Genomic DNA, 22922 nt, shown 5'->3' with positions numbered 1-22922 from the left:
CAAGGTCACCTTCAAACAATCTGAAATCCACAGGATCTGGTGAGGAGTCCAGGCTGCCTTAACCTGCCTGGGTCTCTACTTCTTCATCAGTAAGATGAGAGAGTTCAGTGGTTCTCTACTCTTTGAGAACCACTACCCCCTTTCACATAAAATTTTAAAAACCTGCTTTTAGTACAAGAAATAAAATTCATAGAAATCATAACCCATCTATGTTTAAAAAGTCAATGATGTTATAATTCATAAGTAGTATTTCAGAGTGAAAATGCCAGACACATCTGAACTAGAAGACATAATGAAACAGTCACATGCTTCATGTACCTACTTACAGAGAATAAATCTGGATTTTAAAGAGGCAAAAAACCAGAAGGCATTATATCCAAATATTAAGAGAAAAGGTAGAATGAACCAGTCTTAAAATTAATACAAGAAAGAGGAGAATAACATAAACTGAGGAAGGACTCATACCCCAAATCAATTAACAGACTGCTAAAATAGAGAAAATCAGGTAGAGCTTGGCCGTATCTGTAACATGAAGCCACATAAAGATTTGTATGCTGTGATACGGGGTGAAGCAGTGAAGTAACACAGAGAATACATCTTTTATCTTGATAACTCACATGGACAGAAAGGCTCACATTCATTGAGCTTAGAGATCTTGCTGATGGGGTGGGGCAAAGAGGCCGGACTGGAAAAAGAATCAGTAATTTCCACAACAGAGATTATCCTGCTTCTATGTACGATGGCATAAAGGGAAGTATTTTAACAATAGATTTTAATAAAATTCAATGACAGCCTCACATTTCATGTGTCTCCAACTAATTCTAATCATTTACGCAAATGTTTACTATCTTTGTTAATAAATGAGTTCCTCTTACAACTCCCTCCTAGTATAGTCTCCCAATACCTAATTAGAGAAAAAAAGCAAAACAAAACAAAAAAAGAAATAAACATCTGGCCAACAGATGTTTGTTTTTTAAAACTCTAGTTTTTTTTTTTTTTTTTAACAGAAAACTAGGAAATGATAGACGTATCAGTAGTAACTATTTTAAAGAACAGTTAGGACAATTTTTAACAATGTGTTGCACAGGTGAAAATTAAGATGTTTGTGTATTATTTCTCAGACTATCAAGGAATACCAGGATAGTACCATGGGAAGGGGGAATTATTTTCTGCAAAAAAGCTTCATTGAGAGATTCAATAAGAATCTCATGTTATATAATACCATTAGTTACAGGTCTTAAATATGCAAGAGAACAATAATGCACAAGTGAAGCCTACTGGACCTAGTATCTTCACTGGACCACAACCTAGCAAGAGAGCCTTTAAAAGAAACTTAAATTTATTATGTGTCAATTTGATTAGCACATCATACAACATTAAAACGAACCTCAGCCATTTCCCCTTCAGGGAAACATCATTAATTTTATAACAAAAATTTTGAGAAAATACAATTTAACATTAAATAACTTTTTAAATAAGCAACTTAGTGTAGATGTTCTATACTAATTATTTTTTATAAGAGCATGAGCTTTGCAGTCAGACTTGGATTTGAACTCCAATCCTACAACTGAAGCCCCAATACTTTGGCCACCTGATGCAAAGAGCCGATTCATCTGGAAAAGACCCTGATGCTGAGAAAGACTGAAGGCAAAAGGAGAAGAAGGCAACAGAGGATGGGACAGTCAGACAGCAAAACTGACTCAATGGACATGAATTTGAGCAAACTCTGGGAGATAGTGAAGGACAGGGGAGCCTGGTGTACTGGAGTATGTGGACACAAAGAGTCGAACACAACTTAGTGACTGAATAACAACAATCTACAACTCAGTATGTAAGATAACATATGCAAAGAGTTTAGCAACATTAGAGGCACAAAGTAAATCACCAAATGTTACTTATTATTACTTCTAATCAAAGCTATGGTAGCTACCACTCATAAACACTAACTATGCATGTTTTATGAATGATTACATTTATTGCTCTTAATTATTGAATCAGTATTATTATCCCTGTTTAATACATGAAAACAGTGAAACTCAGAAAATGCTGAGAAACATGCCTAGTTCTGAATCCAGTATGTCAGAAGCCAAAGGACCAATGCTGTTAACCGCCATGAAAAATTCTCGTTGGGAGAGAGGGGAAAGGGGAATTAAGAGTCTCTGTGTGTATGTTTGTGGGATGAGAGACTCAGGAGTTTACTATGAGAATTAGACTGTTTTCATGTTGATGGAACTTCTAAAAAATAATCAGTATTCATGTTCTGAATTATCTGGATAACTGCCTTAAAGCCAAATATGTTTCACAGCCCTGGTTTGCATCATTTAGCCTGGCGTGTTAAAGCCAGGCTCTGCTTTAGCTGTGGAAGCTTATGGAGAACAGAGACTAACTTAATAGGGGAACGATGTGCTGAAGCTACATGAAGACCAACCACCACCACTATGCACTACACAAAGAAACGTTACAGTTTGAACAAAGAGCGGGAGGACTGCGTCACCACACACGTGGTAGCAGGGGCATGCTGAATACGTAACCTGCGGCACAGGACTCAGTACCGTAATCATTCCACAGCTTCACCTTGGCAAAACACCGTCAGCCTCCACACCTAGTCAACGCTATTTTAAATTGCATTAGTTTCATAGTTTGTGTCTGATCTGTAAACTTTCGATTTTATATTTGTGCAAGCGCTATAAGCATAAGGCATTTATATGTAACTTTATATATACATAGATAACACTATAATAAATAAAGTAAAAAACTGAGGAGCTAAGAGAATTTTTCTGTATTAAAAGGGGATATGTGTTATTCAAGTTTGAGAAACAGGGCTCTATACTGCACTGCTTGTGTGTTTGGGCTTTAGCAGCACTTAACCTCTATCACCACATACTTCAGAGGATTTGTTAAGAGGATTAAATGAGATAAGGAATGTGGGAATGCCTGGCCTGCAGAAGGTATTATTACAATGATAAGTTCTATCCCTTTTACCAGAAACAGGGACAATATGGAAGCTAAATATAGTCTAGGCTCTTGAAGTGTGGTCTTTCAACCAGGAGCACTGATATCACCTAAGAGCTTGTTAGAAATTGAGAATTGGGAACTTCTTCAGTGGCCCAGTGCTTAAGATTCTGGGCTTCCAAGGCAGGAGGCATACGTTCAATCCCTGGTCAGGGAACTAAGATTCCACATGCCATGTGGCATGGCCAAAAAAAAAAAAAAAGAAACTGAAAATCCCAGGCTCCACCCTGACCTACTATATCAGAATCTGCATTTTAATGTATTCCTGGCTGATTTAACATATGCACATTAAAATTTGAGAAGCACCAGCCTAGGTCTCCATAGAGAAGGTTGACAATAAAATTTACTGCATTTTATACTGCTCTGTAGGCTAATTTACGGGATTAGAAAAATGCCAGGTACAGTGGCCATAAAAGACTGTCCTAACCCTGGGGTTCAATATAAACATTACCATTTTACTAACTAGCTCTTAATGGCTGTATTTGTATAGAGGGGGACTCTCTTTAAAAGGGGTCTAACTTCTAATTCAAAAAGAACAAAATTTATTTTTAAATGAAAAATATTCAAAACTTTTGAGTTTTGAATAAACAAATCTCAAGATCACATCAATCAAAACTTTGTTAGGTCTCCTTTGCCCAAAAGCAATTAAAATCATTTACATATGTTCAGCTCGTGTTTAAATGTTTTGGTCCACACATCTGGTTTGACAAAGTCTTGGCTCAGTTTATGATGACTGTGATTACACTAACAAAACACACCATCAGAAAAAAAAAAAAAAAGATATGATTGTATATGCAAAATGTGTTGGTTTTAACTGTTCAACAAAAATATTAGCTTACATTCAGCAGTTACGATTTTGTCAGTGTAATTTACCTAGAGAATATTTATACTTTTAATCTTGAACTCAGACTTTGTTCATGTTAGTTGCTCAGTCATGTCTGACTCTTGACATCCCATGGACTGTAGCCTGCTAGGCTCCCTTTGTCCATGGAATTCTCAAGAATACTGGAGTGGGTAGCCATTCCTTTTTCCAGGGGATCTTCTCAACCCAGGGACTGAACCTGAGTTTCTTGCACGGCAGGTAGCTTCTCTATCATCTGAGCCATGAAGGAAGACCTGAACTCAGAGGCCCTATACATTTAAATTATGTTGTACTTAAGATTCAGAGATGCTGTTCTTAGAAACACAGAAAACAAAGTTAGTAACTAATATCCAAGGGAGTCACTAATATCTAAAAAGACCTTGATACCATCTTTTCAAGGGCTATTTTGGTAAAATCAAAGCTTAAACTAGGCTATTTATTGCTTTATGTTCTCTACATATGGGCCATTTAAACCACAAAGAATGCAAAACAAACTAGATTACTGTGTGTAAATATAAATATGTATGTAGATATAGATATACACGTATAAATGGTTAGACCCTCTAGGCAATCCTTATAATCTGTGTTTATGATGAGACCTTCAGTTCAGTTTAGTCTCTCAGTCATGTCCGACTCTTTGCGACCCCATGAATCGCAGCACTCCAGGCCTCCTTGTCCATCACCAGTTCCCGGAGTTCACTCAGACTCACGTCCATCGAGTCGGTGATGCCATCCAGCCATCTCATCCTCTGTCGTCCCCTTCTCTTCCTGCCCCCAATCCCTCCCAGCATCAGAGTCTTTTCCAATGAGTCAACTCTTTGCATGAGGTGGCCAAAGTACTGGAGTTTCAGCTTTAGCATCATTCCTTCCCAAGAAATCCCAGGGCTGATCTCCTTCAGAATGGACTGGTTGGATCTCCTTGCAGTCCAAGGGACTCTCAAGAGTCTTCTCCAACACCACAGCTCAAAAGCATTAAAACCCTCCTTTATCCTTCTCGTTCTTTGGCAACTGCAAACCAAGAGTCCATCCCATACTGTGAGGTATACTGGCACCTACCCAGGTGAAACACTCTGGTGCTTGTTGATTATGACTATAACCTAAGAGAACCACAATCTGAAAGTCACTGGCTAACTCTAATCTTAAGAGGCTTACATGCTATCTTGTAGTAACTTTTGGTCCTTAATACAATCAACCCGTTACTAGAACCATAAAAATTTTCTCTTTCCAGGGCAAATTCCAATAATTTCTGTTCATATATTAAGCAATTTAAACTATATACATACATACATAGACAATGTACCAGGGGAAACACCAGGAGTGATTTTGTAGCTCATACTGAACCTACATTTTCTGGCTTTCCTATTAACTGCAGCAAAGGAAAGATTAAACCATTATCTATAGTTTGAATTCATTAAATAATATCTGAGCAAAGACAGGTAGAAACAGGCAAGCCATGTTTTGCTACTACAGTGATTATACCCATCTCTCTCTAGAAATGAGATTAAATCATTTTGAACTTCAGATATTTGATAAAAAAAATCTATATCCATTTACCCTAAAAAGTAATCTAAAAATCCTCTATTAGTCTCAACTATTATAGAGGGTTTACTTTAGAAAAAATAAATATAATGGAGCATCAGCCAATGAAATAAGATATATATTAAATAAAGAAAAAAAATCTTTAAGATACGAACCACCTGGTCTCTAAACCTTGAGTCTAATAAATACTGAGCTTTTCTCAGAAGGTCTTTTTGCCATCAAGAAATAGCAAAATAGATGAGTTAAGAATGAATACAGATAAGTTAGGAACTCAAATATATACTGAAGCAAGAAACATACTTATTTAAAAATCATATTATGTCTTCCATGAGCTAATTTAAATTAACTTAACAGTCTATAAGTAGTTTCTACCTCAATTCAACTAGCATTTGTCATGACAGAAATTTAATTAAATTAAGGACTTGATGCTTTGAATTAATATCAGATGCTAGGGGTCATCTCCACCCATTTATTCTCTAATGTGTATATCCTTGAAAGTGGTATGTGTCATCTAGGCAGATATACCCTGAACGTTACTCTATCATTTCAACATCAAGGTCACTATGCTCCCCTCTTAGGATTTAGTACATTGAAAGAACTTCATTACATAACATTTCAGACAGCTATATAAAAGCATGAATCTGGTCCAATACCAAATTCAGTTTCACCGAGAAGAGCAACCTTATCTTTAGTCATCATTAAATTATTAAATGCAGTTGATATGTATATAGCCCCATACCACCTTTACACTCTAGGACATCATTTGAACATTCTGGCTTGTGATTAATCATTAATATATTGCTGTGAATATTGCAAAGGGATATCTTTTATAAATTATTGCCTATAAGAAATTGTAAAATTTGGTTCCAAACAGCAAAGTAGCTTGAACCCTCTAAGGAAATGATTCAGGCCAGATGCCAACGTAAGGTAGCCAAGTCCAGCTATAACAGAGAAAAGTTGACGTATTTTTACAACTGGTCCTAGTGAAACGCCACCTCAAATACAATCTAAGAATTGACTGGAGAAGATTAAGCTAATTTTTCAGATTTTTAAAAGTCAAGGCTCAAAGGATTGAAGTAATACTGTTTGAGATGAAGGTTAATACCAGACATCTGACTGGCTGTCTAGACCCGATGACCTAGGGAACATAACAGGAAGTCCTTAACAAATAAGCATATGCGAGGAACAAGTGGTTTTGATTACTGGCAGAAAGCAGATGTGTCCATTACATGCAGAAGATAAGATTGGTTTTCTGAGAAATGTAAAGGCCCTTCTTGTTTATGCAGGAAAATAGAGGATGGGGTTAACACAACTACAGGGGCATTTCTCTATCATAAATGAAAAATGATGCTTCTTTTATCTCCACTGAAGAACTAATTTGGACCTAAGGGAGTGGGACCCTTGGAAGCATCAATCCTGAGCACATTAGAAGAATTCTGTCTTCTCCGAACTGCCAGTGTACATGATGGGGTAAGGGAGACTGGGGGGTGGGGTGGGGCGGGGAATGCAGGAATTAAAAGGAGTATTTAGAAACCCAGATGGAAATGATGTCAGTGTGACCTTCATTCAAGAAGTAACATTTAAAATGGCTACACATGCCTCTCGCTAAAGTGTAGCGCTGGAGAAGGAGAAGGCCAGAAGATACCTGGACAAAATAGGAGGGGATCCTAAGGGTTGGGATTCTGCACTAACAATTCTTGTTCCAAGAAAAGGGAAGTCACTCAACATGTGCCAAGGACAAGCGGAGTGTCCTGTAGCACTCCCTCAAGGATATTTATTCTCATTGAAAAACTAACTGAAGACACCCCACCGCACAGCATTTTTCATCCAAAGATATCAAAAGCCCTTTCTGAATGCTATCCTTATGATACCTCTGTGAGGTAGCTAGCATAATTCTAATTTTTAGTCAAGCTAAGGCACAAATAGAGCCTGAGTTGCAAAAGTGGTCTGCCGTTTTGTTCATGTCAACACACTTCCTTCATATTGACGTAGGCAACTCAAGACACACTGCTAGGAAATGTCCGCAGAGGAAGTAGACCTAAGAGCCAAATAGAATCATTCACACTCTGGGAAGGCAGCACTCTTGTAAAGTTCCCCGATGGCATCTCAGGAGATACCCTCTACTAAGATTACTAATATGTGCTGTCCTGTTGAATATGGAGAACAAACCACCTCTGATGGTAGGAAAAGGCTGAAGCAACAGTCTTCTTGTTTTTCTTCCACTGTTGTGACCATAACAGGGACAGTCTTAAATCATACAAGCTCAGCAACTTTAGTCCTTAAGTTTTTATCTTAACTGGTGCAGTAAAATTCTAAGACCTGTATCTTGCTAATGATTTCTGACATTTTTGATCAGATACTTTTTTTCCTACATCCTTGATCCCAGATGATTCTCTTTTATCCTCACCAAATTATCTTTAATAAAACATAATGCCAGGATCTGAAGCAAACAATGCATCCGGTCAGCATACATTGGTTCTATATATTTTGAGAAACACTTGCATATACACAGAAGGCGTGCAATGTGAGAGGCATGATGTGAATGATATTGCAGCTTGTCTAATGGAGAATCCAGTGTCCTTCCAGGAAACTGAAGATACTCAGAAGTTGCTCCCCAATTGCTGTTAACAACCCTCTAAAAGTGAACATTTTCATTTGATACAAATATACAAATTTAAAATAAGTGTACAGTTCAGAATGGCCTATCATTTTCAGATTGCCTATGTGCCAGAAAATATACAGTCAATAAAAAAATACCAGAGAGGTGGGGGACAAAAGGCTCTCTGGAGCTGTACAGCAAAAATGAGCATTGCTTCAACAGGTAGTGGATCTGCGGAGAAAGTGGAGTCTTTAGAAACCAGGATCGCTGAATGACAGCAGGTCACAAATCTGGTGATGGAAGATAAGACGTATAGTAAGGCCCATTTTCCTGCAGAAAGGAAAAATGACAAGAACATTAAATACTAAGACCAATGTAACTGGGAATATAAAAGAGAAGGATTTAGAGTCAATGATATAATGTATGTGAAATGTCCAGCACATGCCTGGAACACTGCAATTTCACTGGGGTCAGTCAGAATTGCTATAATGTAGGCAGAAGTAATCAGGATAATGATACTTAAAAATATTACCATTTATTAACATTCAATATGCCAGACACTTAATCAGCACTTTCTTTCATTATCCTTTTATATCCTCACATAATGCCATGAAGCAGGTAACATCCTCATTTTACAGAACAGAAAACTGAGGGTCACACAGATTAAATCACCGAGCTGGCAACCAAAACAGCCTGAATTTAAATACATGTCTATTCAAATCTAAAGCCCAGATTCTTTCGTATTAGACTGTGTTGTCCTGCTGTGTGCTGAATCTTTGAGATAAACAAAAATTCTCCTTGAGGAATTTAATAACCAGATCAGCAGAAAACAGCTTCTTCATGACATGCCCGAGTGGCAAGGCTTTTAACAAGGACAGTTTTTAGGGCACTCAGGATCAAGATGGAGAATCAAATGCCAGAATTTTACTGTCAAATGCAGAAAGCAACAAATCAGCGTAAGGGGAAAGTTTTTGACTTTATCTTGGCTAACTTTATCTTAAAAATCAAGACAGTTTCAGCCGGTCTCTAAATTAGATTTATGAGACTTAAGATTCATTTCCTGTTATTAAAGTATTTCTTTGATGAGTAACTTTTTTAGTAAGCTATAAACAAAAAATGCTCAAAGTAAGATAACAATTAGATATGAAGAATGAGGTAGGGTGAAAAATAGCATTGCTTGAGGGTATATTTCCATTATAGTTCTGGAGCATTGAATCTATTCGGTCTTAAACACAGTAGGAAGGTAAATGTTATTTGAGAGACTAAGTCAATCAAAAGTTCTGTATTCTTCAGAGCAGACGCTTTGGAGCAGAAATTGATCTGGGACCTAAACCAGGAAAACAAAGAGAATATCTAGGAAAACTTTCTTTTTTTAAAACTTTCTGATTATAAACCTGACAAGATAGCAAAAAGATTAAAAAAATTTTTTTTGGTAGAATCAAATCTGAAGACTGGCTACATTTTGGGATACTTGGGGGAAAAAAATAATGTAAATTTTTTTATTTTGTATTTTAGAATTTCCTACCAAGATCTGTTATACTAACCCCACCAGTATCCTCAATATGCACAGATGCTATGCTTAAGATACATGCCTGAAGAGAGAAATCCTGAAGTTCAATTAAAAAGAAATGGTTTACTATCCATCTTTAAGATTTCTCCATTTTATTCCACTATGGTATTTTTCTAAGCTTCCTATATTAACATTAAATTGTGATAAAGTAAGAAGGGAAAATCTAATTCTTAATGCTATGAAATACATCTTTTATATTAGTCTCACACTGTGGAAGAGCCTGCTGAGCAATCAAATATTTTCTCTATTTCTGGAAACAACTGTAAAACTTTGAAGAATTGTGACCAGGTAAATCTCTACACTCTCTTCTCTGACTATATGAATGCTGACCAGCTCCCTTTCTGAAATGGTCTCAGTACCATTTTGATCTAGATAGATAAAAATTACCTTCTAATTAACATCAAAAGTGACTTTTAATCCTATAAAATTTCTGTTGCTATTCTAAGTCACATAAGATCCAGAAAAATAGAAGCTGACTGCCAATGGCACCCCACTCCAGTACTCGTGCCTGGAAAATCCCATGGACAGAGGAGCCTGGTAGGCTGCAGACCATGGGGTCGTGAAGAGTCAGACACGACTGAGCGACTTCACTTTCACTTTTCCCTTTTCCCTTTCATGCATTGGAGAAGGAAATGGCAACCCACGCCAGTGTTCTTGCCTGGAGAATCCCAGGGACGGGGGAGCCTGGTGGGCTGCTGTGTATGGGGTCGCACAGAGTGGGACACGACTGAAGCGACTTAGCAGCAGCAGCAGCAGCAGCAGATCATACATTCACCAGATAATCTACTATGGGCAAAGCATTCTTGAAGATGATAATCAAATTGACCAACAATACACTCATTTCCTTTTCTCTAAGCATATTTTTAATTCTTTCTAGGAAAGGAAAAGCTTTTCTTTACAAGGAAATACCTATCCAATTTCTAGACCTTCACTTCAATGTCTCATTTGTTGTTCAGTCACTCAGTTTGTAACCCCGTAGACTGCAGCATGCCAGGCTTCCCCATCCTTCACTACCTCCCGGAGCGTGCTCAAACTCATGTCCATTGATTGAGTTGATGATGCCATCCAATCATCTCATCCTGTGTTGCCCCCTTCTCCTCCCACGCAGCACCTCAAACCTAATGTGTCACAAACTTAAGAGACCACCTGTCTCCTCTCTCTGAGCGTCCCAGTGCTATTTCTCCAAACTGCTTCTCTGGGATGGTGGCAATAACATTCTCCAAGTCTTCCAAAGCAGAAATGTTGGCAGTTACCTCAGGCGTCTTTCCTCCTTTATTCCTCCCAGTGGTTGGCTGCTTGGTCACCATAATGCTGGGGATTTTATTCCCTAAAATATCTAATTTTAACTATCCCTTAAGATCTTCAAACCTTACCATTATCACTACCACCGCCTAGCTCTAGTCTCAAGTCTCCCCTGACTTTCTTGAATAGCCTCTTACTTGTCTCCTTGCCTAGGGTCTTACTCTGTCTAATCCTTCTCTACATGGTTTCTTTAGCCATCTTTCTAAACAGGAACACAAAAGTTCTCCATGTACAACACTCTCCACTGACCACAAAGGCACCAAAGGACTGCGGCATAAAGTGAAGGGCTCCAGGATCTAGGGATGTGCTCTCTGCCTGCTCTGTCCACATCATCTGCTGACACCTTCTGCTGTTTCTTCTCTCTTCTTATTCCTCTCCTTGGCTTTAGGTATAGAACACCTAATATTTCAGTTTTAGAAAGCTCTAGTAGGCAATGGCACCCCACTCCAGTACTCTTGCCTGGAAAATCCCAAGGACGGAGGAGCCTGGTAGGCTTCAGTCCATGGGGTTGCGAAGAGCTGGACACAACTGAGCGACTTCACTTTCACTTTCATGCACTGGAGAAGGAAATGGCAACCCACTCCAGTGTTCTTGCCTGGAGAATCCCAGGGATGGTGGAGCCTGGTGGGCTGCTGTCTATGGGGTTGCACAGAGTCAGACATGACTGAAGCGACTTAGCAGCAGCAGCAGTACAGATACAGAGAGATAATCCAGAGATGATGTTATATTGCAGTTTATTTAATTTTGATTAATAAAATTATTAATTAGGCCTGTATTTGATAGATTAAATCTTAAAAAAAAATAAAAAACCTAAAAGCACATACATATAAGACAGAAAAACAAAACCAAGCTTGAGGATGGTGTTGATATTTAATGAAAGCCTTCTTTGTAGGCCCTTAAGAATATAGAAAGGGCTCCCCTAGTGGTTCGGTGGTAAAGTATCTGCCTGCCAGCGCAGAAGATGTGGGCTCGATCCCTGTGTCAGGAAGAACCCACTCCAGTATTCTTGCCTGGAAAATCCGATGGACAGAGAAGCCTGACGGCCTACAGTCCATAAGGTTAAAACAGTCAGACATGACTGAGCACACCACCTATCACATAAAGGGAAACAGGAATCGCAACTGAAGTTGGAGAAATTTTAGAGAAAAAATGTCTTGTAGAATATTTACTTTACTATATATATGTTGTACAATAGTTAAGGAAGAATAATTCACTTTAAGTTTAAGATAACCTACAAATATATGCTCTGCTTCATCCCCCAAAATATGCAATCAGCATTAATTAAATAAGGCAACTGATAATTGCCTTACCATCACTTGCCTTATTTGGCAAGCATGTTACACTTTTTTAACTACTCCAGTGATAGTGAATAACCACAAAGGACTACAGCTCAGATGAAATTCTAGAGTAGCCATTTCTTAGTGTTTAATATATTGTGTAAGTAACAATGTTAATATTATTGATTGACACTCTTACAAACATTATACAAATGGAACTTTTAGTAGGGTAAAGACTAAAATAGGTTACTTGGCTTACAATGAATGCTGAAAAATGCTGGATATCAACAGATTCTTTTGGTTCTATTTATGTAGATGAAAAGTCATTTAGTCTTAATAAAATTAGGCAGAGGTATGTCTCAGAGGTGGTGGAAAACTGATAATACAAGCAAGGACTGGATTTATACTTACAGTGAAAATGTTTATCATTGAAAAGAGGGGGAAGGCCCTGGGGGGGAAGGCCTCTCTTAGAATCAAACATTTTCCTAAAAGTTACCTTAGGAGAAGAATGTCAAATGATATATCCAGTTTACTAAAACACATTAATTGTATTAACAGCATCTTATAATGAAAAGATTATGTGCTTAGACCCACTGCATTATAAAACAGTTACAATAATACCCTAGGTGAGGAAGAATTCCTGGTACTTCTTACCCTGGCATCATATTCAAGGACGAAAGGAGGAAAGTCAATCTGTTCTGGAGAGATGGCAGAAAACAGCTGGTGGAGGCTGTCCACATGGTGGATTTTGTCCTTCAGTCCTGAGACAGAAAAGGTGGTAAAAAACCATGTTGATACCTGATTAATAGAAGAAAAAAAAAATGATTTAAGACAGTGGCAAGAATCAGAAATACACACATGATCTTGAAAATTTATGTTAGATAAAAACGATTTCAGAATTGAAGTTGGTTTCAAAAAAGTCTTGTAATGAGCAGTGTTTTTTGAAATGCAGGTGGCGGTGCATCACTGAATTATGCAATCAGTTTAGTGGACTGTGAACAGTATTAAGAACAACAGAAAGAAACATGCTAGAGCAACAATTCCTAAGGACTGTAGTAAGAATGTGCTTTGTCTCCTGAAGCTCAGCTTCTGTCATATGCCTGTGCCTGTAGTGTCCTGTGATGTGATGCAATGTGCTTTTTGTTGTGGGTAGTGGTCAAAACCACTGCACTCTGATGGAATACTGCCTCACTGGTACTGTGAAAACGTTTAACACCTCCAAATCTCAGAAACACTTTTCACTTTTTTAAAAATGAGATTGAAACTTTTTGCCAATTTTTGAGACATTTATTTTTCAGTGGACACTTGGCATGCGATCTCTCAAAGTGCATTTTCTGTGGATGAGCCACTCTTGGTCATTTTACTTCACAACATGCAATTTTTCTATAAAGATAACCTGTAAAATTTGCTCAATGCAAAAAACAAACAAACAAACAAACAGAATTCTTGACAGCAAACAATACTGGCATGAACTAGGTAACAGCTAGAACTTACAAATTATTATTCATCTATCCAAACTGACCACCATAAATAGTCTTGTTTACCACAGGCTTGTACAACAGTTCTGTGAGGCAGGTATCCCCATTTATAGAAGAAGGTAATCTATGTATATGAATTCTCAGTGTACTGGCACAGCACATTCCAAGATATAACTAGGTACATTATAAATATACTACACGACACTTTGGGCAATTGCCCATCATTTTGTTAGTCTCTCTTTGACACCCTATCATGTTTTTCAGGGCTTGTTCCAAACCTTGTGCATATTCCTAGTCCCTAATGCAAAATATGTTCTTCATGCTTACTTATGAGAAAAAGCGTGGACTAACAGAGCCAACACTGAACTTATCTTTATCAGAATCTTGCCCAAACTTCCAGACTTGGCAGAGACCCATCTCCATTTCTCCCTGACAGCTCCAGATTATCCCATCTATTGAATTCTCACAACCTTATGTTTAAATCTCATGTACAGCACTCATTTCTATTTCACAGGAATATAAACAGTTTCTTATAATTTCCCTAGCACTTGGCAGGCAATCATAGAATGGTCTACAGTTTTAAAAGCTACAGACAGAACCATGCATTCATTGAAAAAGAATGAATGAATGATGATAAGATCTATTTCATAATGAATTTTATGACCTGGGTCACTATTCTATTTTGGCTGTACTATGAAACACTGGTGTAAGGCCTCAATATTAACTTTACCCTCCGTACCCTCTCACCTTAACAAGTTTATTTGGAGGGTGGTGGAGGGGAGGGGGACACACTCAGCCTTTCTAGAACAAAGTGAGTTAATATAAATCAAATTAGGCAGTCATTTAATTACACACCAATCCCCAGTTTTTTTACATCATTTTTTTTTAAATACAGGCTGTTATATACCTAACTGACATAAACTTCTGCAAACTAGATGAGTGAAAATTCCAGACTAGGATACAACCAGCCAAGAGTTAGCTGATAAATTAGTAAGAGCTTCAGAGAGGCCATGGAGATTTTAGAGATCCTAGGAAGAGTTCAAGAGAATAAGACTGCAGAGTCAGAACAGAGAAGTATCTCGAGGATGTATTAGGAGATGCATTTGCACAAGGAGTTACATATTTCCTGGGAATCTACTAAGTTCTAAGCATTGTGCACAGCTTTCAGTAATACAGGCTAACAGTGACATGGCCATTCCTCTAATGAGGAATTAGATTCTAGTAAAGGAGCCAGCTCATAAGCAGAATAACAATCTCCTAAGGCCAAAAAAAAAAAAAAAAAAGCTAAATACAATGAATGGTTCAAGGACATCCACAACTACCTGTCCTAGGCAAGGCACCATGCTACTTGGATAAAAGTATAAAATTATGGAGCCAGAAGAAACTACACAGGCAATTTGTGTTCCACGGTCTCTTACCTCAGGACATTTTTACATGCTGCTTTGTTTACTCCTAACCCCCTTTTCTTCAATTCTTTGCCTGGTGAAAACTTGTCCTTCAGAGCTCAGGTCAGAATTCACCTCCGTGAGAAAGCTTTCACTGACCACCCTCCACCCAAAGTGCGAGACGCAGCTTTCCCCTAAGAGTTCCAACACCACCGTGTTACTCATATTACTGTGTAACTGACGTTCTCTGTGGTAGTAGCTGATTCTTTCAACCAATTCCCCCTGTGGGGATTGTCTCCTTCAATACTGTATTTGTAGGGTCTAACCAAAGCCCAATGTGAAAAGTAAGGAATTCAATATATGTTGAAAGAATTAACAAATAGTTTCTGGACTTACGACTTTACTATGTAGGGATGGTCTAATATTCTTCCATTCTACAATAAAAACAAATGTACTCCAATCTGGGCCCAGTCTCTTCATCTACAAAGTGAGGAAGTTATACCTGAATGATTTTTAAAGTCTCTCTTAGTTACACAGTTCTGTGAAAGGACTCGACTACACAGCACATACTGACATGGTGAGGGGCGGTGGTAAATTCAAAGAGAAGGCTGGGTTTAGGAAGAATGGGCAGTGATCATATATACACTCAGGATCTGAAGGACAAACACATTTCTCCATTGCATTTTTTCCCCATTACCTCCCTTACATTCTTCGGGCATTAACAAGAGAATGTTACTCAAAGCAGACGGAAGTTGAAACTTAGTTAAAAGTTTTCTGTCAGGGAGACCGAAGAGCATTCTCTTCAGTTTTTGTTTTGTTTTATTTTTATAAAGCTCAGCTTTTAATTTTTAAATCAGTTCCGTTTAGTAGCTCAGTCGTGTCCAACTCTGCAACTCCATGGACTGCAGCATGCAAGGCCTCCCTGTCCATCCCAACTCCCAGAGTTTACTCAATGTCCATTGAGTCAGTGATGCCATCCAACCATCTCATCCTCTGTCGTCCTCTTCTCCTCCCACCTTCAATCTTTCCCAGTATCAGGGTCTTTTCAAATGAGTCAGTTCTTTGCATCAGGTGGCCAAAGTATTGGAGTTTCAGCTTCAGCATCAGTCCTTCCAATGAATATTCAGGACTGATTTCCTTTAGGAGGACTGGTTGGATCTCTGTGCTGTCCAAGGGACTCTCAAGAAGCGATGGTGGCAGATGCGTGGGTTGGTGGTGCCTGCTGCAGAGTCAGGGGCACTGAGTGTAGCAGTGCTGCATGGCACCTTCTGAAGGAGGTCACCATTATCTTCATTACCTCCACCATAGTTTGGCCTCAGGTCAATTAACAGGGAGGGAACACAGCCCTGCCCTTCAACAGAAAATTGGATTAAAGATTTACAAGCATCTGCCCATCAGAACAAGACCCAGTTTCCCTCTCAGTCAGTCTCTCCCATTAGCCTCTTATCCTTCTCCATAACAGGTAAAACAGACTGAAAACCACAATCACAGAAAACTAACCAATCTGATGACATGAACCACAGCCTTGACTCACTCAGTGAAACTATAAGCCATGCCATGTAGGGTCACCCAAGACAGACGGGTCATGGTGGAGAGCTCTGACAAAACGTGGTCCACTGGAGAAGGGAATGGCAAACCATTTCAGTATTCTTGCCTTGAGAACCCCATGAACAGTAATTTTCAATTACTTACAACATAAGCCATACATATACATTTATTTAGGTAAACTTGCATTACTCAGTATCTATTATTTTAAAAAACTGAAGAAAACTTTCCAGGTAAGGATACTGGAGTGGGTAGCCATTCCCTTCTCAAAGGATTCTTCCCGACCCAGGGATTGAACCCAGGTCTTCCAAACATGGAGGCAGATTCTTTACCATCTGAGCCACCTGGGAAGCCCAAAGAAAACTAAACATTTGAAAAAAAGACTGCTAGAATATTCTGTGAATTCCAGAAATTATTTCACCCAATTATTCACAAGTGCAGAGCCAAGAACATGGGATCACAAAACAACATAAACTAGGAAAAGATTGTTCACATGTGTGCACTTAAGTGATCTAATAGAGCCAGAGTCAACAGTGGGTTTAAATATTATTAGCTTGTGTTCTATTAGGAAATATCAAAAAAGAAAGAAAGTAGTGATTTATACGAGCAGTCAATTTATTATCACTTTGGGTGGAGTGCACTGGAAAAGATCTGAGAAGTACGGAAATCAGAAGAGTGTGATTCAATTGTTTTATTATCCCTTGATTTCTTTTCATCTCATTCTTTTATAATTACAACCACTCCATTTACAGTTTTTGACTTAGTATAAAATAATGGTGGATTTCTTTACATATGAGCTTTATTCTCAGTCCTCCAATGGTTTCTCCATGCCAAAATGCTATGGAAAGGTAATGTAATGGTTCTCGCTTCATGCATTTCCCCTTCAGCCTCTGCCCAACCTGTCATTCGCATGGACTCCTACATGAAGCAGTTCTAGTGACAGCCAAAGCGAGTGGCTCTAACACTGAAACTTCTGGTAACGTTTATCCACTGATGTCATAGTGAGGGAAGGAAAGCTGTTCACTCTCTCTCTCATGTGTGGGGGAGGAGAGGTTAAGTCAGATCTTAGCCAACAGTGGCTATATATTTTCATAAGTCTGGTGAATTCACAAAGGAATACTCTTTAGATAAGTTTGAATTTGTGGTGAGTAAAAAACAGTTTTGACCATTAAAAAAATTATGAAAGTGTTCCAACATTTACCAAAGTTGAAAGAATTTTACAAGGAACATAGGTATAGAAACCACTCAGACAATCATTAACATTTTCCTTAAGTTTTCTTTTTTTAAATTGTTTTGTTTTATATTAGTTCTGTCATTCATAATAAATTAATAGGATTCAACTTTTTCTAGCTTTATGAATAGATACTGAGGACCACAAAAACATCTTTTAAATTTTAGCCATTCTAGTAGGAAGGTAATATCTCACGTTGCTTTCATTTGTAGTTTTCTAATAACTAATTGTGCTTGATATCTTTTCATCTGCTTACTTGCCATCTGTGTATCTTCTGGTTAAGCCAGATTTTTGTACAAATCTTTCGTCTATTTCTAAACTGTTTCCTTATTACTTAGAGATTTCTTTATATATTCAAAAAATAAGACCTTTATTAGATAAATGTTTAATTTACAAAGATTTTCTCTTAGGCTGCAGTTGATCTTTTCATTCTCTTCAGTTCAGTTCAGTCACTCACTCGTGTCTGACTCTTTGCGACCCCATGAACTGCAGCACGCCAGGCCTCCCTGTCCATCATCAACTACCGGAGTCTACCCAAACCCATGTCCATCGAGTCGGTGATGCTATCAAGCCATCTCATCCTCTGTCGTCCCCTTCTCCTCCTGCCCCCAATCCTTCTCAGCATTAGGGTCTTTTCCAATGAGTCAACTCTTTGTATCAGGTGGCCAAAGTATTGGAGTTTCAGCTTCAGCATCAGTCCTTCTAATGAACACCCAGGACTGATCTCCTTTAGGATGGACTGGTTGGATCTCCTTGCAGTCCAAGGGACTCTCAAGAGTCTTCTCCAACACCACAGTTCAAAAGCATCAATTCTTCAGTGCTCAGCTTTCTTTATAGTCCAACTCTCACATTCATATATGACTACTGGAAAAACTACAGGTTTAATTAGATGGACCTTTGTTGGCAAAGTAATGTCTCTGCTTTTCAATATGCTATCTAGGTTGGTCATAACTTTCCTTCCAAGGAGTAAGCATCTTTTAATTTCATGGCTGCAATCATCATCTGCAGTGATTTTGGAGCCCCCCAAAAATAAAGTCTGACACTGTATCCATTGTTTCCCCATCTATTTCCCATGAAGTGATGGGACCAGATGCCATGATCTTAGTTTTCTGAATGTTGAGCTTTAAGCCAACCTTTTCACTCTCCTCCTTCACTTTCATCAAGAGGCTTTTTAGTTCCTCTTCACTTTCTTCTCCTAACTATCTTCAAAAGAGCAGAAGTTTTTAATTTTTATAAAGTTCAATTTATTTTATAGATTATGCTTTTGGTGTTAATTTAAGAAATAACTTGCTTTACTCAAGGTCACACAGAACTTTTTCTCCTATAGTTTCTTCTAGAAGTTTAAAAAGTTTTATGTTTTACATTTAGGTCCTTGATTCATTCTCAGTTAACTTTGTACATGATGCAAGTCACAGATCAAAGTTCATTTTTTTTTACATATTGATATCTAATTGTTCCAATATCATTTGTTGAACAGACTATCCTTTTTCCACTGACCCAACTTTGCACTTTTGAAAAAGATCAGTTATCCATATATATGTGGATCTATTTCTGGATTCTTAATTCTGCTCTGTTGATCAATTTGTCTACCTTCATGCCCATACCTCACTGTCTTGAGTACTGCTGCTTTAGAGTTAGCCCTGAAAGCAGACAGTGCTGGTCTTCCAACTGTGTTCTTTCCCTGAGTTGTTTTGGCTATTTTAGATTCTTTGCATTTTAATTGGTCAATTTCTACAAAAAAAAAAAAAAGCTTGCTGAAATTTTGGTTAGGACTGAACTGAATCTATAGCTTCAGCAAGAAATGACAATTTAACAAAACTAAACTTTCTAATTCACACATACAGGATATGTCTTCATTTATTTAGGTCTGTTTTGATGCATGTCATCAATGTTTTACAGAATATACAGTGGGCTACGGTCCATGAGGTCACAAAGAGGCAGACACAACCAAGCAACTACTACTACTACTATTATTACTAACTTGTACAATGTATAAGTCTTTCACATTTTTTGGTCATAATTATCATTAAGTACTTAATATTTTTGATGCTAGTGTAAATTATAATGCTTTTTAAATTTCAAAGTATTTCTTTCTAATATGGATAATAGATTTTTGAATATTGATCTTAAACCCTGAAATTTTGCTAAAGTTACTCATTAATTCTAGTATTAATAGCTCTTCTGAGGATACTACAAGGTTTTCTACATAGATAATCATGTCATCTGTCAATCAAGACAGTTTTATTTACTCCTTTCTAAATTGAGATGCTTTTTGTTCCTTTTTCTTGCCATATTACACTGGCTAGAACCTCTGGTACAATTCTGAGTACAAGTGGGAAATAGCAGGTGTTCTTGCAAAGACATACTAAAAATCAAGCTAATCCTTCTGTGTGTCTCCATTTAAGAAAAAATTTCAGTAGCTACTGGATGAATAAAAAAGAAAATGGATGATGAAATTTTGGGAAATAGTCAAGCATTACTTCCGTAAGTGCTATAGAAAAAAAGAAAAAATTAGCCACCTGCTGAGCATAATGAAATTAACTTCCCCAAGAGTGGGAAAGTTAATAGTATACTATCTGCTAAGACTATGTAGTCAGAAGTCCATTGAAAGAAAAGCAGGAAAGACAATTATAAGTGATTTAATTGACTGCTCACACATTTTATGTTTTTAAAAAAGCCTGACCAAGCAGTGTTCCCATAAGCATAGCACTTAATACTGTGATGTTGTAACACTGAGGGACCAAAAGGAAATTTGCAGCTTTAAAAAGGATTATTTAAAACACTTCATGCAAAATTTAAAGATGGTATTTCAATGAGAAACAACAATTTTGTAAACAGTGACAAATTTCCCAAAGTGGAAAACATTCTCACGGAAGTCTTCACTCATCTTAGTTATGAAATATAATGAGGACTTTTCACTTCTTATCTTACTTCTCTACAGCACTTTATTTTATTTATTTTTTTTTCTACAGCACTTTAAAATAATAACTATTTCTACCATCTCTGATGCTTTGCCTGTCCACTGGCTTCCACAGCATTAGTCAACCTTGGTTCTCCTGCTGCCTTTTTGATTACTTCTTGGTTTCCTTCCCTGATCCCAGTGCTCTGTCTTCAGCTGTTGTCTTTGGTCTAAGTCTGTGATTTTATTCATTAACACTTTTAAAGAGTTAAAGCTCTATTTACTTGATGATGACTCTCAAAATTTATATCTCAATCCATGACTGCTATATCTGATGACTTGTAGGAGTACCTACTAGTGGCAGGATTGGTCAGAGAGGTTTCTTTTTTCCTTTTTTACATAAAGTAATTGTTGAGCTGAGATCTGAAGGATAAAATAGGAATTAGCTAGGAACAGGGGCAGGAAAAAGCCCAGATTAACTAAGAGCTGTGCTTAGTCGCTCAGTCATGTCCGACCTCTCTGCGACCCCATGGACTGTAGCTCACTAGGTTCCTCTGTCCATGGGGATTCTCCAGGCAAAAATACTAAAGTGGGCTGTCATGTCATCCTTCAGGGGATCTTTCCAAACCAGGAATCGAACCTGGGTCTCGCGCACTGTAGGCGAATTCTTTATCATCTGAGCCATCAGGTAAGCCCAAACAAAGAGCACAGACAGGCAAGGACAGAGGGGCTAATGGCTTGTAAAGGTCACTGACAAAGATATCCGAGTTACATGGGACCAAAACATTAGGACCACAACTTGAGATCACTTAAAAATGAAGGGTAAACAAGGAAATTAGCAGTCACAATGGTAACAGCAAGAATTAGGATGATGAAATATATCTTAATATGCAGGTATATAGCGCACTTAACGTCAAGATTTAGCAGAAAGAAAAATACCTACCTTTGAACGAAATGTTGGATGAACAAAATAAACAGCTTTCAAATTCCTCTTGTACCTGATTCAAAACAAACAAAAAAGGGTCAGTATAAGCCATGCCTAAAACCAATCAAAGTTATGAACAATTAACTCTTTCTCCAGGAGTTTAGAAGCAGGGAAAAGTTTACATATGAATTTACTCTGATACAAAATAAACTGGAATTAAGGGGAGGCTCCTATTATTAAAATACCCAATCTATATATTATAAAAATCTGTTATATGAACTGTCCTTTCACAGAATATACCACAATGTTTGCTCCTGCTTAATACTAGCAAAGGAAAAAGCTATTGTTCCCCTTCAAAATTTGAGAAACTAACTTGACATCAACGACATCATAGAGTTTCTTCAGGAAGTCTGAGTCCAGGTGATTGTATTCGCTGGTCAGTGTGTGAAAATACACTAATACATATTCCTTCACAGCAATGTGGTCCATTACATGGATAAAATATAAGAGAGCCTAGAAGAAAAAGGAATAAAAGTAATGATCATTTTGTATAGTAGTCTATTTCACAGTGTGTGTGTGCACGCACACGCACACGTGCTCAGTTGTGTCTAACTCTCTGAGACCTCATGGACTATAACCTGCCAGGCTCCTCTATCCATGGGATTTTCTAGGCAAGAATATTGGAATGGGTTGCCATTTCTTACTCCAGGGGATCTGCCTGACTCAGGGATCGAACCTACATCTCTTGTATCTCCTCCACTGGCAGGTGGATTCTTTACCAATGTGCCACTTGAGGCCAAGAGAGAGAAAAAACCCAGGAGCTTAATCTAATCTATGCTCCAGACACTGCAGACATCAGGAACAAGTATCTCTTCAAAAAGATCTTCCCATATAGTTCCCATAATGCTATGGTATGTTCCCTTTCTGTCCTAGTGATGGAGGAGAATATCTCCATCCTCCCAAACGAGCTCTTTGTATATACAAAAGAGCTCTTCAGTCAACAACCAGGTCTTTTCTCTCTGGGATAATGATTTCAAAACTGTTAGAGAATTTCTAGACTTTTAATCATTCTTGAAGGTTCTACCTGAGCTCAGTGACAAATCTTTGCGGTCTCCACTGAGATACAGACTCATGCCTCACATGGCTCACTTTGAGGGCTAATCTGTTCAGCATCTTTAACATTGAACTGAATGAGGAAAATGAGAACAGGTTTAGTGAGCAGAAGGCAGTGGGCTGGGCAGCACTTCTGCTCTGACTCAAACTGACCTGGATCAGTTAGAAAAGTATGCCATTACAAG

The 22922-nt window shown here is 38.0% G+C and overlaps 1 protein-coding gene across 4 annotated transcripts in view; it reads right to left on the bottom strand.

Annotated features, from left to right (window-relative positions):
- Positions 1–7875: 7875 nt before the first annotated feature.
- The window catches only part of GDAP2 (ganglioside induced differentiation associated protein 2), a 64582-nt gene continuing 49535 nt past the window's right edge, over positions 7876–22922 (bottom strand). For 2 of the 4 annotated variants that reach the window (XM_019956726.2, XM_070785830.1), the window contains exons 11-14: positions 21998–22137; positions 21643–21697; positions 12816–12959; positions 7876–8342 (exon numbers count right to left, since the gene is read on the bottom strand). In XM_019956726.2, coding sequence (XP_019812285.1) covers positions 8295–8342; positions 12816–12959; positions 21643–21697; positions 21998–22137 — 387 coding nt within the window. In that variant the 3' untranslated portion in view covers positions 7876–8294. Of the gene's footprint in view, positions 8343–12815; positions 12960–12981; positions 16376–16406; positions 19532–21642; positions 21698–21997; positions 22138–22922 lie in introns of those variants that run through there. The other 2 variants (XM_070785831.1, XM_070785833.1) reach the window with 2 other exon arrangements.

Source organism: Bos indicus, chromosome 3, assembly GCF_029378745.1.
Source record: "Bos indicus isolate NIAB-ARS_2022 breed Sahiwal x Tharparkar chromosome 3, NIAB-ARS_B.indTharparkar_mat_pri_1.0, whole genome shotgun sequence".
Lineage (NCBI taxonomy): Eukaryota > Metazoa > Chordata > Mammalia > Artiodactyla > Bovidae > Bos > Bos indicus.
This window is presented reverse-complemented; position numbering and strand designations above follow the sequence as displayed.